At 45.1% G+C, this 15,487-nt stretch overlaps 1 protein-coding gene across 5 annotated transcripts in view; it reads left to right on the top strand.

The window, feature by feature from the left end:
• SRPK2 (SRSF protein kinase 2) overlaps positions 1-15,162 on the top strand; it is a 144,028-nt gene extending 128,866 nt beyond the window's left edge. For 4 of the 5 annotated variants that reach the window (XM_030478858.2, XM_030478861.1, XM_030478860.1 and 1 more), the window contains 3 exons: positions 5,742-5,811; positions 6,653-6,745; positions 13,486-15,162. In XM_030478858.2, coding sequence (XP_030334718.1) covers positions 5,742-5,811; positions 6,653-6,745; positions 13,486-13,670 — 348 coding nt within the window. In that variant the 3' untranslated portion in view covers positions 13,671-15,162. Of the gene's footprint in view, positions 1-5,741; positions 5,812-6,652; positions 6,746-7,178; positions 7,272-13,485 lie in introns of all 5 variants that reach the window. The other variant, XM_030478862.2, reaches the window with a different exon arrangement.
• Positions 15,163-15,487: the final 325 nt, after the last annotated feature.

Below are 15,487 nucleotides of genomic sequence, written 5' to 3'. Positions count from 1 at the left end.
ACCCATGGAACACAGTACTCCACTGCTGCTGCCAAAAAATCCTGGCAAGATAAGGGCGTTAGTACTGGCAGAGGGCATCCCTTTGTATTGCTCCTGGAAATGACTGCAAGCACTGTGATTCCACTGCTTTTCCTTGTTTATGCTTTTTGGATTGGAGACAGGAAAAGCCCTGAAATGATGAGTCTTGTCATCTGACTTTTGTTGTTCACTGTGTACAGTCTTGTTTGAGCTGCAGGGAGGAGATAACTATGTCACCAGCCATGACATCAGCAAGATTAATTTTGTAACACTTATCTGAGGTGGGTTTTGTGGTGAGTTGTGATTCTTTTTATAATAAGAACTAGCAAATAGATCATAGCTGTAGATCAGCAGGAAGTCAGAGGAGGAGAAAATTATACTTCGTGTTTTATCTACCCAAAGAGAATATAAATTCTGAAAGAAGATACTATGGGGGTGAATACGAAAGGGAGCAGGCAAACAAAATGAAGGAGATGCTACTACAAGGCAAGCAAGTCTACAGGGGTATGTTTTATTATGAGCATTTCTATTCATGTGAGAGAAATTGGAGGGACAGAATGAAAAATGAGCAGAATATAGTAACTTATGATGTTAAAATTAAACCTACATCTAAGTGTTTGTAGTTCAGGTCCCAATTTACATGTTTTCATGATGTCCTCTCATGTGAGGTGGGGAGGTAACTGTCCTTAACTATTCTTCCTATGTGGTAAGCAGGGAAAAAATTATCATGTCTCTGTGGGATCATGAGTATCATCATGTTCGTATGTGCGAGTAGCACATACCAAAGGTGTGATGACAAGCCTCAGTCTGCACAGCAGCAGTATTTTGAGGAAAAATGGAAAATCAGAAATCTGCTTGAGAGAAGAGAAAGACTTCAAGTCCCTATGCACATATTTTTCAGTAGGCAGATACAGTACAAAATGCTGTTATTAATCACTGTACACCCTTCTTGAAGGTGGTGGGTGGACAACCCGAGACATTAAAAAGAAAATGATGAGCGTGGTGAGGCACAGGAACAGGTTTCCCAGAGAAGCTGTGGGCAACCTGTGGCTGCCCCATCCCTGGCAGTGTTCAAGGCCAGGTTGGATGGGGCTTGGAGCAACCTAGTCTCGTGGAAGATGTCCCTGCCCATGGCAGTGGGCTTGGAATTGGATGAGGTTTAAGGTTTAACCCAAACCATTCTGTGATTCTATGATTTTTCAAAGAAACTGACTCTCCAAAGCAACCACTCGGAATGTTCGTGATTCTGAGATCAGAATACAGCAAATGGTAGAAATCTGTTTCCTTTTCAGGCATCCCATGCATGCCTGTGTTTGGTGTATCTGGCCCTTCTTACCAAGCACTAACCATGCAAAATGCCTTTTATGTTCTTTCCATTGTTTGGCTCTTCAAGGGGGGACATGACCATGGGAGAACAAACTGCCAGCTGGTGTGTGTATCTCAGAAAGCCTTTTGCTCTTCTTTCATGGTCCCACTTACCTGTGGAAAAGTGTTCTTAAAACTAAGCCTATTTTTAAAGCAGTTGCAATCTTATTCACAGCTCTTCATTTCAGCTGGGGCGGAGGAGCTCTGGCCAGGAGCCGGATCTCATCTGTCAAAATAATAATTCTGGCCTATAGCTTGTTGTCCTTTTTCAGCTGGGGCTTCATAAGAGGAATTCAGGGAGGCTGATGCAGTCCAAGTGAATTGTTCTTCCATCCTCTCCCAGACAGCTTTCCCTAGGCGTACATCCATGTTCAATCACCAGATTGAGTACACAGCTGTCACACAGTGACAATGTAGCTATTTCCAATTGTGTGATTAGACATGGATCTATAATATACGATAGTGATGCCAACAGTTCAGTATTGTTGTAGTTTCATATACAATCACGTGGCAGAAAAGGAATCATAGCCTCTCCAGAGCCTACAAAAGCAGAAGTATGACCATTTATATGAAAGGTTCCCCATCTGCAGATGGAGAAAAGCAGTCTAGACTGTTTTTCTGCAATAACCTTAGGAAAGTGCTAAGTAGCAATTGCCAGCACAGTCAGTAGGATGGATGATTGCCTTGGGCTTTTGTGCCATATGTTGAGTGTGCTGTATCTCATTTGTTATCTCCATATAATAATTGAAATGCTGATTTCTGTTGAGGTAAATGTCAGCATTAAGTAAAAAAAGATCATGGTATTTCAAAGTCAGATTTCTGTCAAGAAACTATTTTTTATAAATGAACACTTTCAAAGGGAAAGTAAATATGGTTCATCTGTACTTGCAGCATCATAGAGATAACAGCCAAATTTAGGTGGAGAGAAATCTCTAGTAGTCTACCTCCTGCTTGAACCGGGGTTAATGTCAGGGTTAGATGGGGTTATTCAGAGCCTCAACCAGTTGAGGTTGTACATAGCTGTCAGGATGGCATTTCCACAGCCTGTCCCAAGGCTCAGCCAGTCTCACTGAAGAATTTTTTTCTTCTTATCTGGTTGGAATTTCCCATCTTGCTGCTTGTGTCTGTTCTCTGTTGTCCCTTCATTGAGAAGCGTGTATCTTGATCTTCTCTCGTTACTTCCTTTCAGGCAGTGGAGTGCAGCAACTGAATCCTCCCTTCTCCTCCCCTTCTTCAACCTGACCACAGCCTGCCCAGCCTCTCCTCCTGCTTAGCTCCTAACATCTTAGAGATCCTCCTTGGTCTTTCAGCAGTTTGGCAGGGTCTCTCTCATACTGATGGCCCCAAACTGGTCACCACAGGTCTGCAGGTGCAGATGAGAGTACTGAGGAGAGGGGAAGTCACTTTCCATCAAGGGCTGGTGACATACTTCTTATATACATCCTGCATTACCACCAGAGTGCACCTCGGACCTGCGTTCAAGTTGGTGTCTGTCAGGGTCTCCACCTCCTGATTTTATCAGAGTGTCAGTGTAGGAGTTGGAGACTGGGTGGTTTATGCACCTACTGTTGAGTGCAAAGTGTCCATAAGTACTGACCAGTGCTCGGAAGTCCAAAGCAGCAGTGCATCATCAAAACTGTAGTTCTGAGAACCAGCAGCAGAGAGCTGCTCGTGGTGGCACTGACTCAGTAACGGGACTGCACGTGCTTTCTGGTGCACCACAGCTTTGGACATCAGCTAAAAGAGCAGAACAACTCTGGTACAATGAGCTTATGGCTATTTATGTGCTTATTCATGCCTTTTTAACACAGAGTCTTTTACCTTATGGTAAAAACCTAGGTCAAGGATTTATTCTTTTTTAAATAAGGCCAAATTAATTTCATTTTTGTTGAACTATGTAGCCAGTCCATCCTACAGGTATCTAGGAACCTTTTACCTGGTTGCTACAAATGAACCTGTGAGATACCATCCTGTGTGAATGCTAAAAGGTATTATCACAGATACTTATTGCAGCACCCAAAAGGCAGGGCTGTCTCCGGGCTGTCTCTGTGTGCAGCAGAGTCCAAAGTTTCTTCATTCTCAGTGCAGAGTCCTTTAAGGAGAGTCAGGAAATCAAATGTCAGAGACACTGCTGCTCCAGTCCACGCTGGGCATGGACTCAGAGCTATACAAAAAGGACAAAAGGAGCAGCATTATAATTTTGAAAAGCTTTACTTTCTTGTCAGCAAAAGGGTGGTATAAATATCCCAAATCTTTGAGAGCTTGCAGCTCTTGTTATATACAAGCTGATGTAAAATTCAGTGTATCACAGTGGTATGCTTCCTTCTTGTGCTTCTCACTGAACAGTTTTTAGTTTTTCCAATTGAATCTGCTTAGTCCCACACAGACATATGGAGCTATTAATACTTCATTTTTTAGGACAGAAGCTGTATTCTTTTGGAGTCTACCTTTGTGGCTAAATTCAACTATATTTCCATTGTTCTCCAGGAATCTGGTTACATAGCAGTGAGTTTCATAATGTCTTCAGAAATCAGCCCCAGCAGCATTGCGTTCTCCTAGGAAAACTGGTCTGGTTCTTCCAGTGAATATATTGCCATGAGATACAGTGGGAGCACTTGGGGCTTCTCAGTCTCATCTCAGGAGAATAACAGTATTCTCCATGTTGTGTTTAGAGATCTCCACCAGTGATCTCTTCTGGCTACTTTAAAAATCTCTTCAGTTTAAATACCTGCTGATTTATGAAGTCCTTCAGATTTTTCTTTTAAGCTGTAAAAAGACAACTCTCGATCTGGAGCTAAGAGTAGAATAATAATAAAAAGTGAATGACTGTTTCTTAGTGATAGTGATTTTAATTAAAGGCCCCATTCAATGTCAACAAGGGGCATTCTTGCTCTCTTGGCTGCTCTGTGTGATTGCAATGAATTGTTTTGGCTATAGCTCACTTGGATGACACTGCACTGCAATTCACAGCTTGAAAAAACCAAGTGCCCATAAATAGGCTAAATTTGCAGGTGATTTAACAACTCCAGATTAGGAATTGGAACAGAAGAGTGTATATTTTCAGGAGACAAATATTTTGTAGTGAATGTCTTCATGGTGTGAAATCCCATCCTAGAACTGTGCCAGGAAGTTCTTCTACCTGATTTTTGGAATGATTTTCTGGATCAGATGTTTTCCCTGGTCTTGGAGATGGAAAATAGTTTGATGTTTAAACCACCTGGAAAGAATTAGATTCCTGTGGCTGCTTGGGTAATCGGTGATCTAGAGCAGAAGGAGAATAGTTTAACAGATTAGGCTGGATGATTCCATGTTAGTGCACCAGTATGGGCTCTCATAGTTACTTCAGCGCTTTGAGGCTTTTAATAGGCATTACACCCATAAAGAGAAACTCAGTTTTGTCCTCTCCTAACATGGGGTTAGCATCCCATTGAAGCATTGCAATGGCTTGAAGGGATCAGTTGTCCTGATGTCTGCTCCGGATTCCTTCATCAGTGTCAGCCTCAGTATTTTACCCCATGATAGCAGTATTTACCCCATGATGGCAGTATTTACTTTGATGACTTGGGATTCAATAAAAATACCTTTTAAAAACTGTTCTAGATTTAGAGTCATCAAGGAAGCTTACCCTGTTTGCTAGGTACAAGTTATTAATTATAGTTATAAGTGGATTTTATTTGTGATTCAGACTTTATTTCAGTCCCTAGCATGCTATCTGACAGATAATTAGCCTTAGATACAAGTGTAGCTCTGTATATTTAGAAGCATCTCTCTCTCAGCTTCATTAACTTACATATATTTAACATGATCAACAGACAACACATTAGTATGTAAAGACGTGTTTAACGTTGGCTTACACTGATGCCCCCTCCACACCCCCGTGCAGCCGATGTGCTCAGAATCATCATCCTCTGCAGCCAGATACTGTTTGCTGCCTCCCGCCACCAGGAGTGACTGGAATACTCCCTGGTTAGCAGTGGAGCCCGGGGGAGCCTGGGGCCTGGGGAGGGACCACAGGTCCACACTCCTGGTCCATCTCCATCCTTCATCCTGGTTGAGTAGCCAGAAATGGTGGGGGTTTGGGCGTGCTGCCTGTTCCAAACCTCCAGCCTCGTGTCCAAGTGGGGTGTGCTTGGGGCTGGACACGGGGCTTTCTCCAGAGCCTGGGTTCACGCTGTTGTTGCCCCGCAGGAATGATGGTCCCCAGGTAAGTGGCTGCTTCTCAGTGTCTGATCCAGATGTAAACCTTAAGCTTTGAATGTTAATTCCTTTTGGTTCTGTGACAGTTGGGATGTTCTGCTGACATCTTAAGATTAAAAACTTTATTTCAAACACCCATAAATATGTCTGTTATGTTATAGGCTTTTGAGCTAGCGACTGGAGATTATTTGTTTGAACCACACTCTGGCGAAGACTATTCCAGGGATGAAGGTATGAATCTCTTGAGATACTATATGACTCTATATATATATTCACACTCCTCTTAAATTTCCAGTGAGCTTATAGTGGGGTTAAGTTTTGTATTGTTCAAGGCCAGGTTGGACAGAGCCTTGGGCGACATGGTCTAGTTTGAGATGTCCCTGCCCATGGCAGGGGGGTTGGAACTAGATGATCTTAAGGTCCTTTCCAGCCCAAGCCATTCTGTGATTCTGTGATTTGACTGAACTGTTCATACACATTGTTTTCAGAATATAAATATGATTTTTTTCTTTTTAGTTTTAAGTTCCATCACTAGCAATGGGTGGGCAAAAACCCCCTTCTGCAGATATTCATCTACTTAACAACTGCCTGAAGGAATTAAACTGCCCTTCTTGTAAGATTGCATATGTGTGGAAACCTGATTGAGAATAACAACATTTTAGTATAGAAAAGAAACTACAGATTTGAACTTTACAGTATTTTCTCTTTGTAAGAGTGACACTGGAATAATGTTTACATTGTGTATTTTTATTTGAATTAGGCAATTACTAATTTTTTATTTTGAATCAGAATTAACTCCTGCTTCCATCTGTATACCTGTCCATTTCCATGCTTGTTTGCTTGTAAATGCTCTTTGCAGTGATAATGTGGGCATCATTCATTGTTCCTAAATGCTACTAATGATGCCAGAGCTCTGCTGATCCTGGAAACCTCTGCATGGATTTGCTGCAAACATTGTTGATTTGAAACTATTTCTGATTTTTTACTAATTCCAGTTTCTTTCCTCTTCTTTTTTATCCCATCCTTTCCCTGCCCCTTCCACTCCCGTATCCTTTTTTTCTCTCCCTCATAGACCACATAGCACACATCATAGAGCTGCTAGGCAATATCCCAAGGCACTTTGCTCTATCTGGAAAATATTCTCGGGAATTCTTCAATCGCAGAGGTAGTACCTCTTCTTTTTGAAAGGTGCCGCGATGCAGACAGAAGTGGAATTGCTGTTGCTGGTTGTAGCATGTCCCAGTGAGGAGCATTTCCTGAAATCACAAAACAAAAATTGCTTTTGGAAAACAAAATACGAAGGAATCCGACAAAATTATTATTTATTTTTTTTTTAGCTAAACACTGAAAAATAACCATTGGTCCATTTGAAATCGCGCAGCAAAACTTGGTTGTAGCAGCTGATCCTCAAATGTTGTTTTGAGAAGGAAGTTTTGCTGAAAGCATCTTTCCAAATTAGCCCCTGAGCAGATGCACGTGTCTTTTTTACCAGGATCAATCTATTTCTGTCTGTACCGGGCCAGTGTTAGTGTGTGCATGCAATGTACTGATTAAACTGTTGTATGTTTCTGTTTTGCTGGCAATGTTCTCCAATGCAGACCACATAGCATTGATCATTGAACTGCTGGGAAAAATCCCTCGAAAATACGCTATGTTGGGGAAATATTCCAAGGAGTTTTTCACCAAAAAAGGTAACGGTATTTATGCACCACTAATTTAAAGCATAATACTATCCAAAAGGAGAATATGTTCATTTATGGGTACTGAAGAAATATATCCATTTAAATGGAGAACTCTTACTAAAGAAGAATTTTGGCGTAAACTTGGCTTTCTGAGAAAAGCCCCAATTTGCAGTATTCATTTCAATATTTCATTTAAAATTCGTTTGGGATGTACTCAAAGTGTGGCTGTTAACAAATGTCTGTGTGAATCTGTTGTCCAGTGTTCATGTAAATGTAAGGAATCAAGTGATGCATAACTTGTAATGTGATGGAAAATGGTCTGTCAGCTACTTTTGGTCATGTATCATGGTCCAGCAGATGCTACTGATTAGAAACATAGAGTTGGGAATAGAATACCTGGGCAATAGACACAGCTGTGTGCAGTCAGTCCTCTCACTCTCATAACCTCCCTGAAGAGAGAGCAGGCAGAGGAGATGGCTGTGACAGTGATGGAGAAAGCTGCTCAGTGTGCAGTGTGTTGTCTCACTCCAAACGCTGAATTACCGTAATGCCCAAGTGCCACAGCCATAGGCAAGCACTTAGCTGTGTTTGGTGTTGTACAGAAATGCAGCCCTTCTAAAATTAAACCCCTTAAATTGCTACGAGGGAGTGACCAATCTGAGCAAACACATTGGGCCTGACATTTCTTTTGTCTTCTTGTACTTTGTCTTTGCTTGGGCTGCTCCTGAAGACAGGTTTTTGACACGTGAGAGAATGTGGTGAGGCTTTTGAGTGTCTTTTGTCCCCTCAGTGTATGAAAGCACTGCGTTGTAAGGAGAGACAGGGATGTCAGGAGCATCCCATTACATGGTGGGGAACATGTGGGGCTGTTGACTGCAGCTGGTGAGCGTGCTTTCCTGCTGAGCAGTGCTGGGGCTTCCCTCTTGCTCGCGACAACATGTGCCTGGGCGCACAGCTTGTTGGTGGGGGCAGTGCCGACCAGCTCCATCGGGCTGTAAGAGGTTGGGGTCAGGAGGTAGGAGACAACGCAGTGGTTCATCCCCCCCTTGCATGGAGCCGCCTGTTCTGTGTGTGGGTATTTCTGGTACAGCAGGGATGTCTGCATGCCTTAAGGAGGATGTCATGGTGTTAAACGCGGTGCGAAGAAGAGCAGCAGTGATGATCAAGGAGATAGAGCAGCTGCCATCTGGGGGAGCCTGAAATGCCTGGGGCTCTGTAGTGTGGAGGGGAGAAGGTTGCTGAAGGGATAATGAAGATTTACAAAATCAGGAAGTCAGCTGAAAACAGAGCTGTTGTTTGCCAGCACCCACCATGTGGGAGCTGGGGGACACCCAGTGGAACTCGCAGGGGTTGGCTTTAAAACAGGCGCTTCCCTACACAGCAGGCAGTAGGAGCCTGCGAGTCACAGAGAGAGGCTGTATCAGCAGGCTCAAACCAGTCCCATGTTAACTGAGATTTTCTTCCCTGTGAGGGTGCTGAGGCGCTGGCACAGGTTGCCCAGAGAAGCTGTGGCTGCCCCATCCCTGGCAGTGTTCAAGGCCAGGTTGGACACAGGGGCTTGGAGCAACCTGGTCTAGTGGAAGGTGTCCCTGCCCGTGGCAGGGGTTGGAACTGGATGAGCTTTAAGATCCCTTCCACCCAAACCTTTCTGGGATTCTGTGACATGCACAACCGGGGATGACAGGTCCATAAATGTATAAAGCAGTAGAAGGCGCCGGGCAGGAGGCACCCTCCAGCACCTCCAGGGCCTGCCAAAGGCTCCTGGTTTTCTCCTGGGTGCCCACCCTCCCTGCCCTTCTTGTGCCACTGTCAGAGGCAAGATATTGAATCAGAAAGCCCCCCCCAGCCTGACCCCCCTAAAAGCATGTACATCTTGTGTTCCTCATTTTCACTTCATGCCAGATGGCATTTTCTGATATCACAGAACTTAAAAATGACCCAGCAGTTACACAATAACCACAGCATTTGTGGCACACAGAAAGGGGAAGTTTGTAAAATTCCCATGGGGAGTTTCACGTGCTTCTATGAACATCGTCCACTGCATTGTGCCACCATTGTCCCCCGGGCCCTGATCCATAGTGACATTCCTCAGAGGCACCATCTGCTGTGGCTCTCGGTGGGATGTAAGCACTTCGAAAGGCCTGGTTCACCCACCACACAAAACCTAAGTGCAGGTTTGGTGTGGAAGAACAGGCCGGATCCCACCTGTTCCACTCAGAAATCCCAAATGCAGGACAAAGGAGTAACAGCCCAAGCTGTGTTTTTAGATCGTACCAGTTATTCCACTATTCCAAGTCAGGAAGACTGAAATGCTTTGTGGAGGGAAAATGGAGATGGTGAGTTTCCTGCTCACTTGAGATATTTGTTTCATTGAGATAAGGTACCATTTTCCTTGTTCCTGGCCACCCCAGTACTGCCAGCAAATGGTGCCCAGCAGGGATGTGTGTTTGATGGCTGGCGGGGAGGAATAGGCTTCATAGCATTTTGTGCTCATCTGCCTGTGGCCTGAGCACTTGAGGTCAGAAGCCATGTGCGTAGCACAGGCCTGAGGCTTTTCTGGAAACTTCACGCTGTGGTTTAAAGGTGGCGTAGGAATGTAGCTGTGGGCTCCTGTTCTGAAAACATCAGCCTTGGCTGAAAGTCCGGAAATCACAGTTTGGGTGTTGATCCCGTCCATAGGCAGTTCAACCTCAGAAGCTTCAAACATTGGAATTGTTCCACTGAAGCCACAGGCACAAAAGGAGAGGTGTTACCAACTAACCAGGTTACAGGATCCAGTCCCTTCTCAGTAACTGCCTGAGCACAAATAGGAGGGTGCCTTTAACAAAGGAAAAGCATTTATACTTACTGTACTTCCTAGTCACTGTAACACAAATGCTCACATGCATTTTCTAGGGTCTCACCTTGATAGAGTCCAGTAAGAACTCCAGTGAGTGCTTTTCTCCAGTGCCCTCATGGAGGCTGTTTTGTCTGTAAAAACGATTAATCCGCTTTGGCACTAAAAGTTAAAACCCTTTTGGTTTTTCTAGACCTTGGTCTCTTACTTTTCATCTGGTATTTGCCAGCCCTGTTCCCTGACCTGTGCGAGATGCTGGCTGGGCACTGGCTTTGCCTGTTGGAAGTTGTGACAAGGAAAAATGGTGCTGGAAGGGAAGGGGAGGGCTCTGCTCCACCTCCCTCACTTGCATCCATTGTACCATGGGGCCCCACCAGCAGTTCTTGCATTAGTTCTTGGGAGCATGTCCTCAAAATACATAGTAGCAGATTATCTCCCACTGCTGCTTCCCAATCCTTTGAGTCATCCCTATCTTACTGTTAATAACCCATCCTCCTCTTCCCTGGTGACACATCTTAAATTTGTCTTTGACAAATTTCATAGACTAGTTCTGTTTTTTTTTGTATTCCGGTCAGCACAGGGAGCTTTAAATAGCACCTTCACTCCCACAGGTCCTTCAGAAACTTCTTCAGCAGTTTCCTTCTGGCAATATTCCATTTTCCAGGAGGTCCTTTGCTGCCTCCACTCTGGCCACAGGGGTTTTACAGTTCCGACAGCTCCATTGTCCTCTCTGGATGTTTCCTGGGTGCTTCAGTATCAAAAATAAATGAAGAGCTTTTGTTGGGAAGTCTTTTTAGCATTTCTTTGACAATTCATGTTAATGCCCTGATTGCTGATGGTGTCAGACCGGTGCTTTTCATTCCTCCCTTAAATATCAGCACTGCCTTTCTGTCCTCAGGGCTTTGAGCAGCCTGCTCTAGTGGAAGGTGTCCCTGCCTGTGGCAGAGGGGTTGGAACTGGATGATCTTTAAGGTCCTTCCAACCCAAACCATTCTGTGATTCTATGAAACCTCATGAAACACATGAAAACACATATTGCCACACACCTCCATTTCCTGTGCTGCTCTCCAGTGCTTTAGGGTGGAAATGGGCCCCCACAAAGATAATTTTTGCTGCATCCTATCTTCTTAAACACTTCTACAGTCCTCATGGAATTTCTTGTGGAAAATTCCAGTCCATAGTGCTAAAATAGTTTGTTCCTCAGCAGAAAAATACAACAGAACATTGTACTGCCCAGGGCGTGCTGGTATTAGCTTGGGTTTAGCTTGGGTACTTCAGCCTCCACAAAATAAGGAGTATTCAAACAGTATGAACTTGCCTTAACAGCGACACCAAGAGCTTTATCTTGCAGTCTTACTTTATACAACCTGAGGTAAGGAAGGTGCATAAAACTATGTAATTTGAGTACAAAAGTGAAGACAGTGCTGCATGGAAACAACAGGCACTCCTGCAAAGCCAGTCTAGTTTGGTAAATGATTGTGACAGCCCTTGCAATGAATGCTGCCAGCTGGGGAAGCTCTGGACACAGCTGCATTTACTCACTTTTAGCCATTTTTTGGTTGCAGTCAATAACAAGTGGTGTGATTTAACCCCAGCTGGCAACCGAGTCACTCTTTTCTGTCACTTTCTGGTAATACTTGAGTTTATACATGCTTATGAGCTGGTTTACTACCTGTTCTCATTAGTAGTCACCAATGCACACTTCTGGAAGCCTTCAAACGTGTAAGGTTTTCAGCAGTTGAATTTCAGAGTTGCACAGAGGTCTGTGAAGGGCTGAGAGTGAGCCTGGAAATGAACGCACTTACCCAGGATGTGCTGTCCTTTCCCTTCATTCACGCCATGAGACAGTGTGGGCCCAAACCAGAGCCTGGTTTGGTTTGACTGGTGGGTGCTGGTGGGACATGCTGGTGCAGACATAACCTGGCAGGATACACCCGGTGCCTTCAGTGCTCCTGTCTCAGCACTCCTCCTGCCTGCACGATGGAAAGAGGATGGGCGCAGCTGTGGGCAGCACCTCTGGACTCTCTAGTGCCCGCAGGTCTCTTGTCTTCCTCTTGCAAGTGATAGACCATTTGCACACTTGCTGGTTTGGGCTCTGTATGATGGCATCTGGAGAGCTGCTGTTGCACCTGGCACCTGCAGCAGATCTGTGTCCTCCTGGGCCTGGCGTGGTTTCCATCTGTTGCATTCGGATGCTCAGGTGCTTGGGACAGTCTGAGGACATGGGTTTCTCCTGCCTTCAACTTCTGTAGCCACAGGGCTGTACAGAAACAGACCTGAGAGCTGATGTCTTATGGCATTTTAAGGGCAGTAGATCAGAGCCAGGGACAACCACCAAGTTGCCAAACCACTTCACTTAGAATAGTATGGCCAGTGTGCCCCATACCCGCTGGTGTAGTGGGCTTGTGAAGCTATGGATGATCCATGTTCAGCTTCCAGAGTGGGGTGAGAACCCATCACCGTCCTTGGCAGCTCAGGGGCCATCGCAGAATCACCACAGGGGTCTCTGAAGTGGTTTTTATAGCGTCATGTGGAGACCGTCTGGCTCAGATACGTGTTTGGGAAGAAGGGGGATGGCAGTGCAAGTGGAAGGAGCAGCCAGAAGAGTCTTTCTTTCCCTGTCGTGCCAGATGTCCTGTGGATAGACCTGGATAATACTGCTGGTTTGAATGGCAGAAGGGCTCTCGCCTCTCTCATTGTTCTGGTCTCCAACACGCTGCCAGGTTGGCCGAGTGCCCCTTCCTTGATGGAACTTGAATCCCGCAGCTGCTGCCACCGCCTGTGTTGGCGGTTGGTCGGAGGAGCCATAGGGAGCAGCAGGTGCTTCCTCCTCCAGCAGGGAAGGATTCAGAGCAGGCCTCCTGGGGGTTTGTCTGGGACATGGAGCAGAGTCTCCAAGTGCCAGACTCTGGGCTGGGCTTGGCTGGGAGCGAAGCGCTGCTCTGGTGCCTTGTCAGCCAGTGCCACGCAGCGAGGCAGCAGCTTGTGGCGCGGAGACCTCCTAGTTGGGATGGGGGCAGTTTGTGTAACACTGGGGTTTGTTGGCTGGTTGAGAAGGAAAAGCCTTTGGTGTTCTTTGCCCACAGTGTGAGTGCACAGGAGTGAGTGAATGAGTGTATTTGTGCACGGGAGGGGCAGCAGGAAACCCCAGAAGTGATGCGTACCGGTGGCACAGCGTTTGCTGTAGGTCGATTCTTGGTTTTGACGTTGGACGTGCTCTACTCCTTTGAGGACCTCAAGCAAGCTGGCAGTGTACCGCCCTTCCTAAACAATGATTCTCAGCCTGGCCAAGGTGCTGGGAATGCGGAGTGGGAGAAAATGACACAGGGATTAGTCGCTCACAGGGGTAAGAAGGGCTTTGTCTAACACAGTTATGTTTGTTTGCAGGAGAGCTCCGACACATCACCAAGCTGAAACCTTGGAGTCTCTTTGATGTGCTTGTGGAGAAGTACGGTTGGCCTCATGAAGATGCTGCACAGTTTACAGATTTCCTGATCCCCATGCTAGAAATGGTCCCAGAGAAGCGCGCTTCAGCTGGAGAATGCCTTCGGCATCCGTGGCTGAATTCTTAGCAGAGTCTCCCAGCTGTAAAATAAAAGCCAGCAACCACTTCCCAATGCATTGGACCTAAGCGGTGACTGTCACCAGTTCTTTAGCAGGATCACACGTGAGCTGGCTTCAATCCTCAGACCTTTATTTTGCTTGAGGTACTGTTTGACATTTTGCTTTTGTGCACTGTGTTCTTGGGGAAGGGTGGTCTTTCTGTCTTCAGCTAGTAGTTTACTCACCCACTTTCTTCAGAAAACACTTACTGTGTCTTTAAGCATTGTTTCTTGTGTTGTGTGGCATTCAGATGTCAGATTTTGGAACAAAGGAAACTTCGCCCCCATGTGTTTTGGCAAGTTTTGTAACTATTTATGAAAAAAAAAAAAGAAAAAAAATATTTTAGCTGATGCATATTATATAATTTACGAGTGTAAGAAATTTATCAAGTCAGAACCGAGTTACGGCGAGGAATTGTACAATTTTATCTGCTGGCAAAGGGACGTCATCCTTGTATTATAGTGTATGTAAATGCACCCTGTAAATGTTTATTTCCATTTAAATATGGGACTGGGGACTCAATTTCAGAGTAAAGCGACTTAAGTTTTAGAGAGCTTTCTAGCAAACCAATTGCATGTAGTGGACTTCAAACTGCTTTAAGGAATTGTGCAAACTTTCTATTCTGTAGCAGTTCCCATTCATTGGATTTCCAACAAAGTGGCTCTCGTTTACAGGATTCCATTCCCCAAACGGCACTTTAAAGGAAGGCTGGACTTCTTTCTAATACAGTATGCATTGTCATTTAGCAATCCCTTTTAGAACTTTTGCCTATTTTAAGTGCTTTTAAGAAAAGGAAACTAGCGATTTCCCTTCCAATGTGATAGTGAAGACATGGTACCATATGGTGTTGCCTTTTTATAAGCACTCTAAGTTGTACTATACCTTAAGGAAAAAAAAAAACAATAATTAAAAGTAGAGCATGAGAACCACTCTCTGTGTAGAATTACTGATCTTTTATAATAAAAGTGTGTGCTTGGCATCAGGTAAGGAAGGATAGAGCTGCCAATATTTACAGTGCAGTGGGCAAAGCAGTCCAAGAAGCGAGATCATGCTCATTCCATTCACAGCTTTACATGTTTCTAAACCAAATTGCACTAGGTTTGTTCTCTGCCATGAGCAGACGTACGAGGAGGACCCATTGTAAGTTACATGCAACAATTACGTGTTTCCTAGCACACGAAAAGGCTGCATAGGCTGAAGCTCACAGGCAATACAGGTTTTGGAATGTACAGGGAGGAGGAGGTGTGGTTTGGCCTCTTTCTAGAAGTCGGTGGGATGAATGTAAGGTGACTCCTGACCTTCATGTAACTACGGTGCCACTTTTTTCTTGACTTTGTCCATACGAAACTTATTCACATGCCTTTGCAATAACTAGATTGTGAGAAGATCGCCCCATGCTGTAACAATAACCCGTTGTTTGAGGTGCTTGCAGTTGTCTAATTAAAGTGTTTTGTTTTTTCAGCCCGTGTGCTGGTCATTGGACTCTTTGCCCTTTGCCATGACTCCGACCATGCCTTTGCCCGAGGTCCGTGACGGGGGGTGGGCAGGGGCTGGGTAACCCTGGCCAAAGCAAAAAGCAGCTTTTTGTGGTAACCTACTTATATGTCACCCAGTGCACATCAGAGCACCCGAAGGGTGATAAGAGCACGGGGCGGGGGGGCTGTGTGAGCAGTTGCCAGGTGAAACGTGACCAAAGTGAGAATTTCATACGAGGTGTTCAACCACGATAAACAAGTGAAGGATCACCCGTCCCTGGTAGGCCGGTGCAGCCACCCCTCCGTAAAGA

The sequence above is a fragment of the Strigops habroptila genome, chromosome 3 (assembly GCF_004027225.2).
Source record: "Strigops habroptila isolate Jane chromosome 3, bStrHab1.2.pri, whole genome shotgun sequence".
In the NCBI taxonomy this organism is placed as follows: Eukaryota; Metazoa; Chordata; class Aves; order Psittaciformes; family Psittacidae; genus Strigops; species Strigops habroptila.
This window is presented reverse-complemented; position numbering and strand designations above follow the sequence as displayed.